Genomic DNA, 16723 nt, shown 5'->3' on the forward strand with positions numbered 1-16723 from the left:
AGTACTACATTTGGCTCACAATCGGAACTACGCTTCCCACCAGCCCACGCGGCTTTTATGTTGAAGCGGAAGCTGGGTCACGTGGGAAGATGCTTTAAAAACTATGAGTGGAAGCCAGCGCTGGAGCTTGGGTTGCCTTAAAGGGGACGCGTCAAAATCAGCAGCTTGGGCAAGAAAAGCTGGAAGGTTGCAAAGTAAGCGGAAAGCTGGCGGCAGGGTCCGGGGTCCGGAGGACAAGAATTAGCAGAGTACAGTAGCCCCCTCCTTTTTTATTTTTAAAACTGCAGAAATAGCAGGGAGGGGAGAAAATGCAATTGGTCAGATAAGAAGTGGGGAATGTGGGTAAGGAAGGCTGCTCCAACGAAATAGGGCGGCAGCGGCAGCGGCAGCGGCAGCAGCGCGAGTCTAAATGTGGTTGTACGTGCATCGGTCTGGCAGTGGTGCCTTTTGGAGTGGATCCCGGGCATACATGCTCGACAGCTTAGCATAAAAACCTGACGGGCTATAGCGTAGGGTAGTGTAGGGTGGAGCGGGGGGGGGGGCAGTGATGCTACGCCGGGAAGCGTAGAGGTATCACTGAGTGACAGAAATTTCAGCCCGGAAACCTCGTTTCGCACCTTGGCACAGCTTCTTCAAACTGGTCGTGTTGGCTGGCGTTGATGGGGGTGCAGCCCAATACATCTGGAGGGGAAAGTTGGCTTATTGTTTGCTACTAAGCAGCCCTGCTTCCTGCTTGGGAGTAAAGTTCGCCAGGACGAGTGGGTGGAGTTGCTCAGAGGGCCCGGGCCGTGGCCTTTCCGCAATGCTGGAGCGGCGGCCGTGGGCATCGCGTGGGCCTCGCTGCTTTCCCCGGCCGCTGCGCCCGCCTTTTCGGCGTGCAGACAGATGGCCGGAAGCAGCACGCCGGGTCGCCCCCGCCGCTTGAAGCTAATCCTGCTCGTCCTGGGTGGCGCGCACCTGTCGGCGAGGGAGTGGAGGGGGAGACGGCCAGAACGGCAACGCTGTACTGCACATAGGCGGAAAGGGCTCCTCGGGGCCCGCTGGAAAGGGCAGGGCGCAGAAGACTTTTCTCCAGCAGTCCAACTTGATTTACTTTGTTTCAGTGTTGAGAGAAAGCAACAGCTGATGGTTCTCAGGGATTCAGAGCAGCTGCTACTAGCGGGCAGTTGGAGGGGGACATTTGTCTCCTCAGAAACAGACGGTTTGTGATCCTGACAGTTGGAAGGGCCCTGGATGGATGGATACCTCACTTTTGGTGGGACCCGTCAGCAGGGAACCCCTGGGTTCTCTTTTCATCAAGGGTTGTGGTGTAGGACAGCCCTTACAATGCCTGAAGTGAGTAAAGCACTCAGAACAGGGCTGTTACAGGGATTAGCAGTGCCGTGTGAATTCGTTCCTCCCCCCTAACTGGCAGGGTGTGTAAACAACTCTAATATTGTCCTGAGGGAAGTCAGTGGGCATCTATTAAAGCTCACATTTGAACAAAGAGCATGTTTTCCCCAATACTGTGTCCTCCAGTGGCTGCTTGGGCCGTTGTAGGCCAAGAAATGGGAAGACAACAACCTGGAAAGAGCTGGTTTATGCTCTCAAGCAGGTCTATTCAGTGGCTGGGTTCGCACAACAAGCAAAACCCTAAACTTGGGTTAATAAGATATAGTTGCTATATTCACATCTCATGCTGTGCCCAGTCAGGTGAACTGTATAGTGGTGTAAAGGGATGGTGCAGTTTGCATAACGGATTGCAATAGGCATTGAGTTTCCACACTATCTTCAGCCACAGCTCTCCTGTTCTATTTCAGGTTAATGTATCCTACTGAACAAATCCAGGCAATGAGGGTAAATCAAAGCCTTTAACAGAAGGTGAAGCTAGACAGGGCTTAATTTCTAAAGAAGGAATGCTGAACTCTATTCCTTATGTGAATCATGGCCTTTTGAGTGAATTCTGGACCTGCTAATATGAAGTTGGGGGCAGCTGGGGTCTTTTTTCAGTGGTTAAAGGAAATCTGCATGGCTAGATGTTTCTTTAGCTTTAGCTTTGGAAATGGATTTTAATGCTGCGGTAGACATTCAGAGATACAAGTGATTGTAACTGCAGAAGTGACAAACTGTGGACATACTGCAAGTATATATGTTCTGAGCATTAGAAGTGGCAACTGTGCTTGGGAACAGTGTATTCTCTATCAGTGTTTCTCAACCTTAGCCATTTTAAGATGTGTGGACTTCAATTCCCAGAATTCCCCAGCCAGCATGGGAAGAACTCCATTCTGGGAGCTGAAGTTCACACATCTTAAAATGGCTGAGGTTGAGAAACTCTGCTCTATATGCTGCATTAGAAACTGCTTTGAATCAATAACTGTCTTCTGTAAAGAGTGGTATAATTTTTATGGGCATTATGGGTACAGGCATTACTCTATGAGTCATGTAATTACTTAAAAGTAAGGTTTTGGCTATATATCTGAAAGAGGAGGGGCTGGTTTTATTCTGGAATAAACTGAGGACTTCTGTAGAGTGGCAAGGGACAACTTCTCTTTTTAGAAACCTACAAACAGTGAAATTTCTTCCTGCACTATAGTGATCCATATAAAAAGAGTTCCAGCAACCATCTTGACATTTTTGACCCCCTCCTGCAGGTGCTCCTGCTGTGGGATTTGTGACCCACAGGCAGTGCGTATAGAAAGCTGTTAAACTCCCTCCTTGCACTGCTTGGAGAGTTTATGATGGGGATTGGTTCAGGCAATGGATTCTCACTTGCAGTTTTGTTTCTCTTTGAGCCAGGGGTTCTTAAACTTTTTGTGCCATGAACCCTTTCGAGAGTCTGGTGACATCTATGGAACCCTTCTCTGAAAAATGTATCTTAAACACATAAAATAAAATAAATATAGATTGCGCTATCAAGGAAACCAAGTGTTCAAATACCATTATCAAAATATTAAAAAATAAATAGGTAATATAGTAATATATATGCTTTTTAATCAGTTAAATCAATAACAAGACAATACATTTTAAGGGTGTAATAATTTTAGGTAGCGAGATGTACTGAAGTTAACAGATGTTTTTGGAGTCCATATGTTTCTCTGTTGCCTACATAAACAAATTCATGTAGCTTTTCATTCAAGTGTTTGAATGAAAAGCTAAATTTCAGTGAGAGATAGTGAAAATAAAGTTGTAATTTTTTTTCCCATCCAGGTTCATGGCCTCCCTAAAGGGTTGGTGGAACTCAAGTTAAGAACCCCTTCCTTAAGGCAAGCTCAAAACGTTTTTAGGCCAGTCAGTATACTTGGAATGTTGAGTGCATGTCAAGGATACACTCAAAATGGCTGCTGTGGTGCGTATGGCTAAATACCTGTTTTCCAGAGGGCAAACTGGTGAGGTTGCTTTCCACCAGCAATTCTTCCCTCTACAATTTCTCTCTATTACTTTAGCTTACCCTGCTTGTTTGGGTTTTTTTCTGAGCACATGGACCCTCTTCCAAACAAAGGGCTGTGCTGTACTCCCCCCACCCCCTTTTTAAAAATTTTCTAAAAAATCCTCTGAGTTCTGTGTGGGGTAGTGCTGCATTGTTGGAAACAAATTATGTTTGAGGCTGGCACACTGCTTTGCAGCATGTTAGCACCCAATTTATATAGTTTAATTAAAATAGTATAAAAAATAACTGGCTGAGGCAAGGAGATTTGCAGGTACAAAGAGAACAGTCTGCAAGCAGATCGGTATCTGGGAACCCAAGCTTTAAGCTGCCTTTTCAGCATAGTACTTCAGCTATCTGACATGTGGGTTTCAACTCCTGTAACTCCCAGCCAGGATGGCCAAAAGGCTGCTTGTTGGGAATTATGGGAATGGGAGTCCAGCACATCATAAGGGAAGTGGGTGTGAGAAGGCTGCTTTAAGTTCATATCTGCAGCTTTGGGATTAAGTCCTCATTGTCTCTACCTCATTTTGTACTTTTGGGAGCTCATGTTGCTCATAGTATCATTTCTATCAGCATTGTCCTTATTGGCAGGGAACCCCTGAAAATAAAATTGGTCAGTGTTGTCCTACTTAACAACCCAACTGGGAGATTAGATGGCATAATAATGAAATATTTTGCAAGACAATTGCAGGCCAGAACAACCTAATTTGCACTTACCTAAGGGAACAGGAAGGATAAAAGTCCCTCTTAGTTAACTATAGAAGCTATTCACTGGCTTTAAAGTCTTTTATGTTTGTCTGTTTAAATCTTGCTCACCATTTCCTGACCTAGTGAACTCCAAAGAGTTGGGGCTATTAACTACCAGGAGTCCAGTTTTGCATAGCCATACTGACCAGGATAATGGAGAGCACCAGGCTGGGGAACATATAGGGCAGTGTTTCTCAACCTCAGCAACTTTAAGATGTGTGGATTTCAAGTCCCAGAATTCTAGGAGTTGAAGTCCACATGTCTTAAAGTTGCCAAGTTTGAAACACACTAATACAGTGAGTCTTTCTAATTCAGGAGTATGCAACTAGGTGCCCTCCTTATATGTAGACTAGACTACAAAGTTTCTTGGCATGGTCAGGCTGACTATGGCTTTTGGCTGTTCAAAATCCAGGGGGGGCATCTAGTTGCCTACCCCTACTCCAGTCAGTCAAATTTGTACAGCCTTTTTACTATGTGTAAACGTTTTTTCAGCCATTCAACAATAGCTAGTGACCTGTGTTCTTTTCAGAAGGCATGGTCTAGTGGCCAATTCAGATCTAATTGCATCAAGACAGTGAGGATTGAAAATAGCTTTTGTGTAATCCAGACATGAGGGCTTGGAATTACTCTAGTGCTCAGTAGCACCACTGCTAAATTTGGGATCCTCTGGTTGTGTTTTCCCTTTCCTTTGCTATTCCTGTTTGTTTATTTTAAGGAAGGAAATACTGATAGGAGCAAAGAGCAACAGGTCCTGCTCATTTACCCTGCCTGAACTTGTGTAAGTTGGCACAGAGAAGAAGGGCAAATGAATGGGCAGTGATGGCAGCAGCAATATGGGGAGAAGGCTCATGCAGAGCATCTTGCCTCATCCATCCCCCCCCCCAAAAAAACCCCTGAGTCCAGCTCTGTTTCTGTGTTGATTAGGCATATGTAGCTGTGGTGACATCTGTATTCTTTTTTGCACATGGTTTCTTCCAGATCAGGTGGTAAGAAAAACCCACCAGTTCTAAATCTCCCATGAGATCTAACAGAGTTGGAGTTTATCACACTGTATCTTTCAGACTCACAAGGAAACTGATTCCAGATGCTGCTGCCGCCACGTAGGATATTGACCAGAAGGAAGCAATTTCACCTGCTGCAGCGCTCTTGTGGTATGCTTTTGTCGTCTTAATGTTGTGGATGTGCAGCTTGCAAAGTGCTTAAAATTGTATGCGGATGTCACTGAATTTCAGCGGAAAGGAAGGAGGGTTGGTACCAATAGCTGTGCACGTGTGTTGTACAACTTAATAAATTCTAAGGATTAAAAACAGGCTGAACATGTCAGAATGCAGCCAAGGCACTGCTAATTGAGATGATGACTTAACAGTAATTTTGTGGGATTTTGTGTTGAGAATCTCAAGACACGGTTGTAATGGGTGATGCAATGAGACCAGTGTATGATGACTCCACAAACATGGGCGTGCTTAGTTTTTTCAACTTTTCCCCAATGGTTTCTCTTTAATTTTGTTAGGTTCATAAAGTCGGAAAGAGTCATTTGGATCATTTGGTCCGCTACCTGCCCTCCCACCAAATCCAAATTAAAGCAAACTCTGTTAATCTTATTTTAGGGCTTATGCTACAGTTTTTTTGCTTTCTTTGTTTCTGCAGAAACAAAGGCTGCAGAAATGAGGTTTAGGAATTGCATGTGGTCCTGAGACCTTCTGAATCAGAAGGAGTGGGATATCCCTTTCAGATGGGCGTGCACTGTCTAGGAATACAGGTTGGCACTTGCTTGCATTAGAAAGCACTTCCTGAACACACACACACACACACACACACACACACACACACCCATATCTGTCAAGCTGAAGTAAGAGCTTCCTTTCTTCTTGTTTCTGGTAATGCAGGCATTGAGATGTTGAGACTGAATCTGTTTCTGGAGAACTACTGGGATTTGTGGAGGATGTATGATTTAGTGTTGGGCTGTATCAAATTCTGCACATGAAACAATCTAGGTGTTGCAAGATTGAATTAAATTGTGCAGATTGAAACATTTTTTTTCTTTTTTCAGGGCATTGTAGGCTGTTCCAAGTAGCGTTGCTTGGCCCCCCCTTCCCAGTTTAGCTTGAAATGCACCAGGCATCTGTCCTCCAGCTTATCTCTTTGCTAATCTGCCTAACTTAATCTGTTTTTCAGAGTTCTATTGTCTTCCAAAGTGGCAAAAATTAGATCCAGGCATTGCTGTCTGGCTTTCCAATTAAAAAGAAAGATATGCAGGGAAGTGGGGTGAAGATAAAGGAAAGAGATTACTTTAGAACAAGAGAAGGAGATTGTGGTCCTCTAGATATTTGTTGGATTCCAATTCTCACTAGTCCCAGTCAGTGTGGCCAATGGTAAGGAATGCTGGGAGCTGTTATTCAGCAACATCTAAGTTGCCACTGGTTCATAACTGGCCACTTTTCTTCTGAACTTGTCAAAAGGAATTTATATTTGCTAAGCACAAGCTGACATCCCCTTGTCCTATCCTCCCTTCAGTAAAAGAGGGTGGACTAACTCTTCTTTATTGGACAACTCTGGAACATAGCCTGAATATAGCCTTGTTTTTCTGTTTAGAAACTAACTTTTGTCTGAAATACTCCATTTCCTGCCCATTACTCCACCTCCAGAGCAGGACCTGATTTTATTTAGTAAACGGGTTGATGAAATGCAAATAGTTGATGGACAACTAATGCTCAGGTGTTAACTCTGTGCCTTTTTCTTGCCCTACACAGATGCTTTCCTCTGAGTTGTGGAAATAGGATGTTAGAATATCAAGAAGAAGAGGTAAGGCTTCTGGCCTTAATAGACATGACCACATTAAAAATTCTCTATTTCACCCATGCTAAAAATATCTACAGTCAGCTTCCAAGAAGGAAAATGGCTTCTGGCAGACTCCATGTTTGACCTGAATATGGTCAAAGAATGGAGGCTAAAGCAACATTGGCACAGGTTGTTCCCAAGTGTGAGAACACTTTATTTCCAAGCATTGTTTCCTATTTTAATGCTTAAAGCAAGTAACTTGGAGTGAGAAAAATTTGGTGCAGAGACATAGAAAATTTCAGAACCCACAGTTTGAGAGAGAACCCCCCAGAAGCTCCTCCCACCTACTCCTGTGTGCCTGTGCACTGATTTACATGGTGGCAGAAAGTTGAATTATGCAAATGCCCCTAGAGATAAAGTACCTAAGTATACGTGAGACTGCAGTGAGATATTTTGAATAAGACATGCTGTTTAGCCTGTCTGCCAATCCTATAGCACATATTTACATCTGTGGTTGTGGCTGTCTTTTACTCCAGGCCCAATGACAGAAACCTGCAACATGGTGGAAATCACCTTCTCCCTGTGTTATTGAACAGGGTTTCCCCTTTTTAATGTTTGTTTTGGATAGCTTATGGGTTGGATGAGCTTTCTACATCCTCTCACCCTTTAGATGTGCTTGCCCTGCAACTTCCAGAAGCTGGCTGAGGATTTTGGGTGTTGTAGTCCTGATACATCTGAAGGATATAAGTTTGGCAATGGCTGGGCTGAACTCTGCATTCTTCCTCTGTTTATGTCCCTGAGGCAGCAGATTCAAGTTCTGCTTTCCTTGCTCCCCAGGTCTTCCAAATGAAGTGAAGCAGGAACATAGACCATTAATATTTATAGTCTGATTAATAATGAAAACAAACATACAGACCTCTATAATAGTATGGTCGGTCATCCCGTTATAGTGCTTGGCAAGTATGTTTAGGATTCAAGAACTTCATCTTCATGTAATAACTTAATTAACTTTTTGTTAGCTGTCTCTGGCTTGCATGAGTTTAATTAGGCTAGGAGTGGTCCTCCAAATATGGTGGCCTTCATCCTCTCTGATCATTGGCCTTGCTACCTAGGATTGGATGGGAGTAGAAATCCTAATGACACTTGGCGGGTCATAGTTTCCCCATAATAACTATTAGAAAAGCAAATTAATGTTTTTCTCATAGTTATTAGACTTCCTATATTTGCTCCTTTCATCCCATGCTTGAGAACCATGGAATATATGTATCTGAGTCCCATTATAGCCTGTTGGTCTTAATGTAGCAAGGCTTTTCCACGATCATAATAAGCTATTTATGTAATCAATTCTTGTGGCTGTGAAAGGGGGCAGTCTCTGAGTGTTACGAAAAGTGGCCTCTAAAGATGCGTTTTTTTCTTCTGTCTGAACCCAGGAGCTGACTACTGTGCGTGTCCAAGATCCTCGAATACACAATGAGGGCTCATGGAATTCTTATGTGGACTACAAAATATTTCTCCATGTAAGTATAGGAACACTGGAAAAAACAGCAGTAAGTTGAAAAATCATTTTCCTGCATGCTCTGCAGAGTACCTGGCAATAAACAAACAGCTGCTTGCGTTTTACTGATATGGAAAAGAAACTTGTGCTTGATTTTTTACTTCTGTGGAAAAGTCATGGTATTACCTGACATTTGGCATGGAGGTAGCAAGAAGCAGTGGGAATTCCCTGTTATTTCTTTCCTTCTGCAAACTGTTATGCTGTACAAGCAAGTGGATATCACTTCTCTCTAGGGCAGTGTTTCTAAGCCTCAGCAACTTTAAGATGTGTGGACTTCAGCTTCCAGTAGTATTAATCCCGACTTCATTGCTGTGCCATAAACATACTTTGCACTAGGCAAAAAGTAGTTCCCAATTGTTTGTCACCCAGGGTCTGTGCTGTGCTGATTCTCTGTGCCGTAATGATGACGGCTGCATCCTGGAAGGTCAGAGGACCGAATTGGTTAGTTTTTTAGGATAGGGTTAGGGTCATCACAATTATACCAAAGTAAGGCTTGACATATCTCGCTTTGCATGTAATGCGTCTATCTCATATTGGTTTCACCTTTAGAGTTGCCGTACTGACAGAAATGAACATTTGAACAATATTCTAATTTTTCAAGTTTCACCTGTAATATCATGACTCCCTTTAACTTTCTATTGTCCAGGCTAAACATACCATTCTTCAGAAGACTCGGTTGCCAGACTATCCCCATCCTGGCTGATTGTTTCTTTGCAGACTTCACCCCGTCTTTTAAGCATTCAAGGGAACTGCTTAGGAGAAAGAACAAAACTCACAAACTGAATGGATTTGAAACTTGCTAGTTCCTGGGCTGGGCTATGCAACCTTCGTTATTGTTTTTTAAAAATTATTTTCAGTGGTTGAGAGCTACAAGTTGGGGTGGAGAGACACATTTTTTTGATCCATTTCTCTTTTCCCCCATTTGGGAGGGATTATTACCTTTGCAGATACGCTATGCCTACTTGAGGCATAGTGCAACTATTTTCCTTGGTTCCCATTGAAAATCATAAACCAGTGCTATGATTTTTTTTGGCATTTAGCTGCTAATTTTCAGCAATGTAGTCATGAGAGTACCAGGAACCACAAAAAAAGGGAATGGGGCTTGATGCACACACGCATTGCCTTCTGAGTGAGCTTTGAGGAAACAGAAATTAGCCATGGATGGTTTAAATGAAGGCAGAGAAGTTGGCTGGCCATATGGGCAGAAACAGGGATTGGAGTATCAGACTATCATGTAGTTAAAGAGGAATGGGAGGGAGCATTATTATGTTAAGCATGTGAACTTTCCTGCAACATCTGACTGGTAGCTCTAACAGTAGGGCACTGGGATAGGCAGAACTTTGGTTTCATGCTCCCCTCCCTGGATTATTATTAGAAATTTCAACCAAATGTAATCTATTGCTTGCCCACTTTTTATATTGCACAGTATGAAACTCTTTGAAAATCAAATGAAATAAGAAGGGTAAAATAGGGGAAGAAGGGAATATACTTTTTTATTTTTGTTTATCTATTCACCACTTTTCTTTACTCTTTTTTCTTTTTCTTGAATTTGTATCATTTTTACTATTGCATAAAATTCTTCAATAAAAATTAATTAAAAAAAGAAAATAGAAGTTAAAAAAATAGCTTTTAATCAAAGATTCACTCTTTTAAAACCAAAAGAATTGCTATGATAAATGTTGTTTTATCATAGCAATTCTCAGTGCAGCAGCCAGCAGAGGGAGACAGTTTAGAAACAGATTCGGAGTGAAGAAAATTGGTGGAATAAACCTTGTATCAACAACAGTCTCTCTTCTCATTCTACAGACCAATAGTAAAGCATTCACAGCCAAGACATCTTGTGTGCGCAGACGATATCGTGAGTTTGTGTGGTTAAAGAAACAGCTGCAAAAAAATGCTGGCTTGGTGTAAGTGTGAGATTGTTTTTTTTAAATAGCATCCTGTACCATCAAAGGACATATTTGCACATCATTTGAAAATGTTTCAGTGATGGATAAAGCTAGAATATAATTTTCTGCATGACAGTAAGTCTAAGTGACACTTCTAAACATATTTGAGAAATGTCAGTGTTGAAAATATACTTGAACTATAATATATAGTTATATATTAAAGCTGAATAGAGCTTGGCAAAGAGCCCAGCTCATTGTCAGAGTACGTGCTTTGCATACAGACAGACCTAGAGTCAGTCCCTGGTTTCTCTAGTGAAAATTTAGTAGCATTGAGGTCTTTTATGGAAGACTGTTGGCAGTCCCAGAAGATAACGATAGGCTAGGTGGCCCAATTGTTTTATAATTTGGATTTTACTTTCAATGTTATGCATTTCCACAGAATGCTTAATGAGCTTGTTGACTTTTTGCAAAAGACATCTTGCAAACTTTCAGGGGAGAAGAGCGCTAACCTTGACCTATCATCTTGGAATCCCCCCTGCAAAAAAAACCCTTCCCATAAATCCAACATGTTGATGTAGCACCATATTGTTTCAAGGTATCGCTTCAGCTTGCAGAGGATTTGAATTTTTGCAAAGAGAGCTGTTAAGGACCCAGAAATCCAACGCTTGGAGAAGATACATTCTTCTGTGTCAGCATTGCTACTAAATTAAATAAGCTTCATTGGAAGCTCCTACCCTTGATGGGAATAGGTCATTAATAGAATGGTATGTTCCAGAGGGTGCCCCTTTTATAGTGAAGAACAGGCTCATGGAGTAGCTGAAGCTTGCTATTTCTTTTTTATTGTGGATGCATCCTGAAGGAAAGGTATGTATCTGTGCAGATAAATGTATTTATTTGTACTCCTCTCCCCCATATCCTCTAGGCCTGTCCCAGAGCTTCCAGGGAAATCTACCTTCTTTGCAGGCAACACTGATGAATTCATTGAGAAACGAAGACAAGGACTGCAACAGTTCCTGGAGAAGTGAGTGGAAAGTGGGGAGCAGGGTTATTATTGGAGGTATGAGATTTTTTGGATCCCACCTGATTAGTATTTGTCACCAGGTTTATAATGGTGGGGAAAGGAGTGAGATGATAACATAATGAAGGTAGCTCCAACTTACTGAAAATAACCAAACTTATAGCTTAGTTGATTTTTAAAAAAGCAAATTCAAAAAGATGACAAGAGCAAAAAAGTTGAGGAACAGGTAGAAAATCTTGGAAAGCCGAAAGTCTGTCCAAAAAGACAGGTCTCAGCTACAATTCAGTGGTCCTAGCAGAGTTTCCTAGGAGTAATATTGCTGATCTCCCCTCCTGCAGCTGTAGGAACAAGTCAATAATTGACTGTATTCCTATTACAGTGGCAGAAAGCTTTGGTGCCACAGCTCTTCTGCTATTGGGGCTCTGGCAGCAGTGGGGAAAGGCATGCCAGTGTGGATGGAGAAAGCCATAGATTTGCTACAAAAATCTCCTCCCTTTCCCTCAATACAAGAAGGAGAAGTATATGCTAGCACTATAATTGGCATATCCTTTTCCCCCTCTCATTGGAAACATTACAATGGAAATGAAAAAAGGTTGGCCAGGGCTGTCAGCAGATTTTTAAAAAAGAAAAAGAGGGGTGGTTGGGCGTGTTTCTTCTACCATAGATTCTCACTTTATGCTTTGAGAGCCATTCTGTCTATAAGAGCCTCAGATGTGCTTCAGTAGCAAAGGTAGTAAGCACTTAAGTAGAACATGCTGTTTTTGAAGATCTGCTTGTTGTAGCTCTTGTATTTAGAACTTCCAATTTTTCCATTTATATTCTAGGACAGTACAGAATGTTGTACTCCTTTCAGATAGCCAGCTGCACCTTTTCCTCCAGAGCCAGCTCTCTGTGACAGAAATTGAAGCTTATGTGCAGGGTCGGGGCCCTATGAGTGTCACTGATGCCATTCTCCGCTATGCCAGGTCAAACTGTGGTTGGATTCAGGAGAACCGTCATTCAGCTTTGCTGGCCATGCAGGACTTTGGCAGCAGGTGAGTGGAATGGATGGAATGGACCAATTTCTACTAGTTCAGAAGTCAGCAATCAGAATATCTTGCCCAGGACCTTCTGTGCTGCCCTCTATGCTTGCCCATGCCTTCCCTCTCTCTTTATCAGTCCTTCCCTTGTTTGCAAGACCTCTGATACAGATTGTGCTACAGCTGTAGAAATAAAGCTTTCCAGATTGTCAGAAGTGGCAGCAACTTTAAATCTGGAGACGGCACTTGGATGTGGGGTTTTAACTTCTCCTCCATAACAATTTCAGCTGCATGGAGATGACAGGATCGTGGGTATAAATGGGATGGGGAGGGTAGATGCTTGAAGTATGTTTGCATGTATGATCCGAGTTTATGAGTGTGCATGTACGTCATGGCTCAAGACCCAGTACTAAATGTGAGCTGGAGAGTCAAAAGGGTTGTCAATTTCCATATTAAGTGCTGAATCCAGTAACTGACCTCCTCTTTCTCTTAACCCAACCAAATAGGAAATGGTAGATCAGTATTTGGCTGGGAAATTGGTTGTTTATGAGTTCAGCTGTTGACCTCTCTCTCTCAAGGGAGGCAAGAAGCATATTAGTGGTCAGGTTTCCAAAAGGATTGTGTATTCTGCTTCCTCCTTAATCAAGGGCCACTTCTTGCCACTTTAATCAAGCAGGCATGGCTTGGTGCAACCTACATATCATCCAGAAAATCATGAGAGACATAGTAATCCTACCTGTATAAGTCATGTGAATGACGGTCATCTCAGGCTTTCTTAGTAGTGGGATTTAATTTCCTTCCACGTACCTTTTTTAAAAGTATGATTTTGGCAGATACATGATTTTTAGCAGAAAAAGCATCCCAAATTCTCATTCTTAATTTTTTTTGTACCATAATTTATGATATGTTTTTCTTGTTTTATTCTATGGAATTTTAATGGAATCCCTGAATACATTCAGGTTTGGCTACCATTTGTATCCAATTCACATGGAAAAGTGCATTGTTGTTCCTCTTTCTTCCATATCCCACCCCAGTTATGTCTCCATTTAGAGTTTGGAGTAGCAGATGTTAAAGTGGTTTTATCACACTGTCCATATCCTAGCAGCTTTTATATTGTAAAGGATTCTTATATACACCCTTTGAAAATGTGGAGGTTTGTTTCTCTAAGAAGTCCATTGAGTTGGTTATGCATGGTAGTCTTAGAGATGCATTTACACTCCAGACATGGAGCCTTTCTTCATTTGCATCAACCTACAGCCCAAACAGCATCCCCTGACAACATCCTTTTCTGTATCCTCAAGATGGTGCCTTCATCTGATCCCCAGCCCATACCTGTGGCAGTCTTAAGTTGCCCTTAACTATACCATTGTTAAAGTAGCACTTTCCCCCTTATCCTGAAACAGGTCTTGCCATGGATACAATCTGATGTGCTTTACTACCATTTTATGATACAGCCAGGTAACCTCTAGCCTATTGGCCACTTAGGCTGTTGCAGTTACGCCAATTCCCCTGTGATGCCAGGGCACTACCTTCCACGGGTTGTTCTGATTTAAGCAGTGGTCCTTAGAAACCAGATTCTGCTCCTGTATTCATTGTGTCTCTGAGCTGATCCTTGGGACTGAACAGATTTAGTGCTATTCCAGAAGAAAATACAGATCATTTTGAACATGGGTTTAGGGCTCTTCTGGAATACTGCTAAATCTGTATCTGGTAGACACATGCCCGTGTATAACACCTGCATAAAACCCAAGTGAGTTTTGACAAATGGCTAAAATCCTCCTTTTCCCCCATCCCATCTGAGGTTGAGGAGAGTGATTAGTAGATGTTTTCCTGCTGACTGATGAAATTTGAAAGGACGTTAAAAGAAACAAAGCTGGGGGAATCTGTCAATCTTTGCCCTAACACATCCTATACATCATAAATAAGGACAGTAGCATTTGCTGGCATCATGCCTGTGCAGGATAGGGATCACCTGTGGGGGCAGCATACTATGCTGGTATTGATGCTGGCACCATCTCAGGAACTGGTGCATAACACTTGGTCATCAGAAAAAGCCCATAGACTCGGTCATGGTTCCAGACCAAGGAACTTGAGCAGCAGAATTCTGTGAATGAACCAGCAGTTTTGAACTAAATATGTCTTCCTTTTTCTGTTGCCCTGTCTTTAAACCCAACTCTCCTGGTCTGTTTCAAGTTTTGATGGAGAGAGCCAATTTGTCAAAAGCTCTATGGAACCATTCCCTCATTGGAGTGATGTCAACATAGATGACAATGAACTGGAGAGTCCGTGTTCTGAGGAAGATGACCATCAACCCACAGAGCTGCTGCAGGCGGGTTCCACAGCATCAAGTGACCATATCAACAATTAGTGAGAATAAAACAGTCTATTCAGGATGTGCTTGAAGTTCAGCATAAACTTTTTGCCGCTTTGTTGAAAATTACTTGGATTATTAGAATTCCAGGGGAAAGTGTGTGGATTATCACTGGCGGCTTGTGTGTGAACAAGCCTGGGCCAGCAGAATGTCTGAACAATCAGAATTGAGGCTTATAAATGCAGAGGTAGCTTTCCAGTATGTTTTTTTCTGTTCTTGCCTCTTGGTCCTCCCTTATCAAAACTGCAAGGTTTTCCTCAACTTTTTTGTACATTTTGACAAGGTATCCTGTATAGGAAAATGCTCTGGCTTGTTGACTATGTTCTGTTCCCTCATTCTCCATATCTATAACTGGTAGTGTGTGTTGCAAACCCCAGCTGTCTTCTGTTATTTTGTAGGTGTGTCAGAACTATTTGCCTGGGGTAAGATGTCCCTTTGTTAGATGGTGCCAGAAAGCCCACCTGCTTGCCATGGATGCCAAATCCACATCTGGGCTCCCTTGGTGGAGTTGCACACAGCTGGGACAAATGGCCAGGCATCCTCCCCAACTCATTAGTGCTGGAGCTGCTAAGAGGGGCATATTATGAACATACAAGGGAAACAAGGAATGGGGATCTGTATTCTTCTTGCATGTTAGGTGCACGTCTTGGGAAGAGTCTTTCCTGCTCTATTTCATTGCTTTGACACAGCACATAACTTGACAGGGAGACAGTAATAAACCCCATCATATGTGCTAAAAAGAATTGTAGCTCTCTACCTCTGTGTTTTGGGTAGCATACTTAACAGTCTTACCCCCATTGTTATATCAGCAGCAGACCAGCAATTCTGTAAGTCCAGATATTGCAGTTTGCAAATTTCTTCTTTTGACTTGCCTGATCTTTGAGCAGAAAAGAATGTAGAATTGAAATCAATGGACGCAAAAGGGCTGGAAGAGCCTGGTTGAGATGTCTCCATCCCTTTCTTTTTCTCCCCCCCCTTCCACACGCTCCATATGAGAAGCTACATAGCAGACCCATGTCTCTCCCCCAGTTCTTGTCCTTTAAACTGGGCATGGAAACTCAAATATCAGGGCAATTTCTGCCATGGGCGAATTTCATTCTAGGGGCAGTGGCTTCTTTCTGCTTAACTAAAGTACTTAAGTTTTTTTGTCTTCTTTGTGTTCCCTTCTCTCATGACAACAATCTCAATAAAATGTGTGTGAAAGCAGAATAGTTATTACTTGAAATGTCTGATATATTGCCTGTTCTTCTCTTCCCATCCTACCATATGATTATGTCATTTTTAATTTGATTTTTGCTTTTATTAATTGAACACACAAAAAAGAAATAATACTTAAAGCTGTAAAGAGATAAAACTAAACAAAAACAAAACTAAAAAAACACAAGGACATGTTTTCATGTGTGTGTGGGTACACACACACACACACACACACACAAGCATTTCACTGAATGGTTGCCATGCTTTATAATCATCCACAGCTAAACTATGTCAATAAGTGATTTGTTTGTAAGTTGCTAATAATATTAACCCTGTAGACTCTTAAGCTGCTGGGACCATATATTTATTTTTCCAATAGTGAAGAATAAGTCTTTAGTTATAAGCAGGACGAGAGAATCCACTTTGTTTGTCCAGATACCAATTTCCATGCATAAGAATATAGTTCAAAAGAATACGAACATCTGAGAATATTAAATCATGTCTCAAAATTGAATTAATACACGTAATAACTTCTTCCCCAAATGGAACCTGTATAAACATATTTAACCAAAGCATTGATTTCACTGCATCTCCAACCACCTGAGGATTTACTCAAGCTTCTTCAATGTTTGTGATGAGGACCTGGGGAGAAGATGCATCACCTTTTCTTTCATGATGTTACAGTTTGTACAGTAAGAATAAGATAAAATCCATACTAGAATTGCTAGGTTTCTTGCCTTTGG

At 42.0% G+C, this 16723-nt stretch overlaps 1 protein-coding gene across 8 annotated transcripts; it reads left to right on the plus strand.

Annotated features, from left to right (window-relative positions):
- Positions 1 to 102: 102 nt before the first annotated feature.
- Positions 103 to 16013, plus strand: SNX11 (sorting nexin 11). 8 transcript variants are annotated; one of them, XM_088143476.1, is made up of 9 exons: positions 108 to 194; positions 3187 to 3325; positions 5215 to 5304; positions 6904 to 6955; positions 8362 to 8448; positions 10293 to 10393; positions 11298 to 11396; positions 12218 to 12427; positions 14606 to 16013. In XM_088143476.1, the coding sequence occupies exons 4-9, from the start codon at positions 6932 to 6934 to the stop codon at positions 14778 to 14780; spliced, it is 696 nt and encodes a 231-aa protein (XP_087999602.1). In that variant the 5' UTR covers positions 108 to 194; positions 3187 to 3325; positions 5215 to 5304; positions 6904 to 6931; the 3' UTR covers positions 14781 to 16013. The 8 variants fall into 8 exon arrangements, with proteins under 8 accessions (XP_007420190.1, XP_087999602.1, XP_087999603.1 ...); XM_088143477.1 differs by having other exon boundaries at positions 3187 to 3242; XM_007420128.4 differs by lacking the exon at positions 3187 to 3325 and having other exon boundaries at positions 103 to 194.
- The last annotated feature ends 710 nt before the right edge of the window (positions 16014 to 16723 follow it).

This window comes from Python bivittatus, unplaced genomic scaffold, assembly GCF_059951505.1.
Source record: "Python bivittatus isolate LINGU-HERP-01145 unplaced genomic scaffold, Pbiv_v1 ctg000410_np1212, whole genome shotgun sequence".
NCBI lineage: Eukaryota > Metazoa > Chordata > Lepidosauria > Squamata > Pythonidae > Python > Python bivittatus.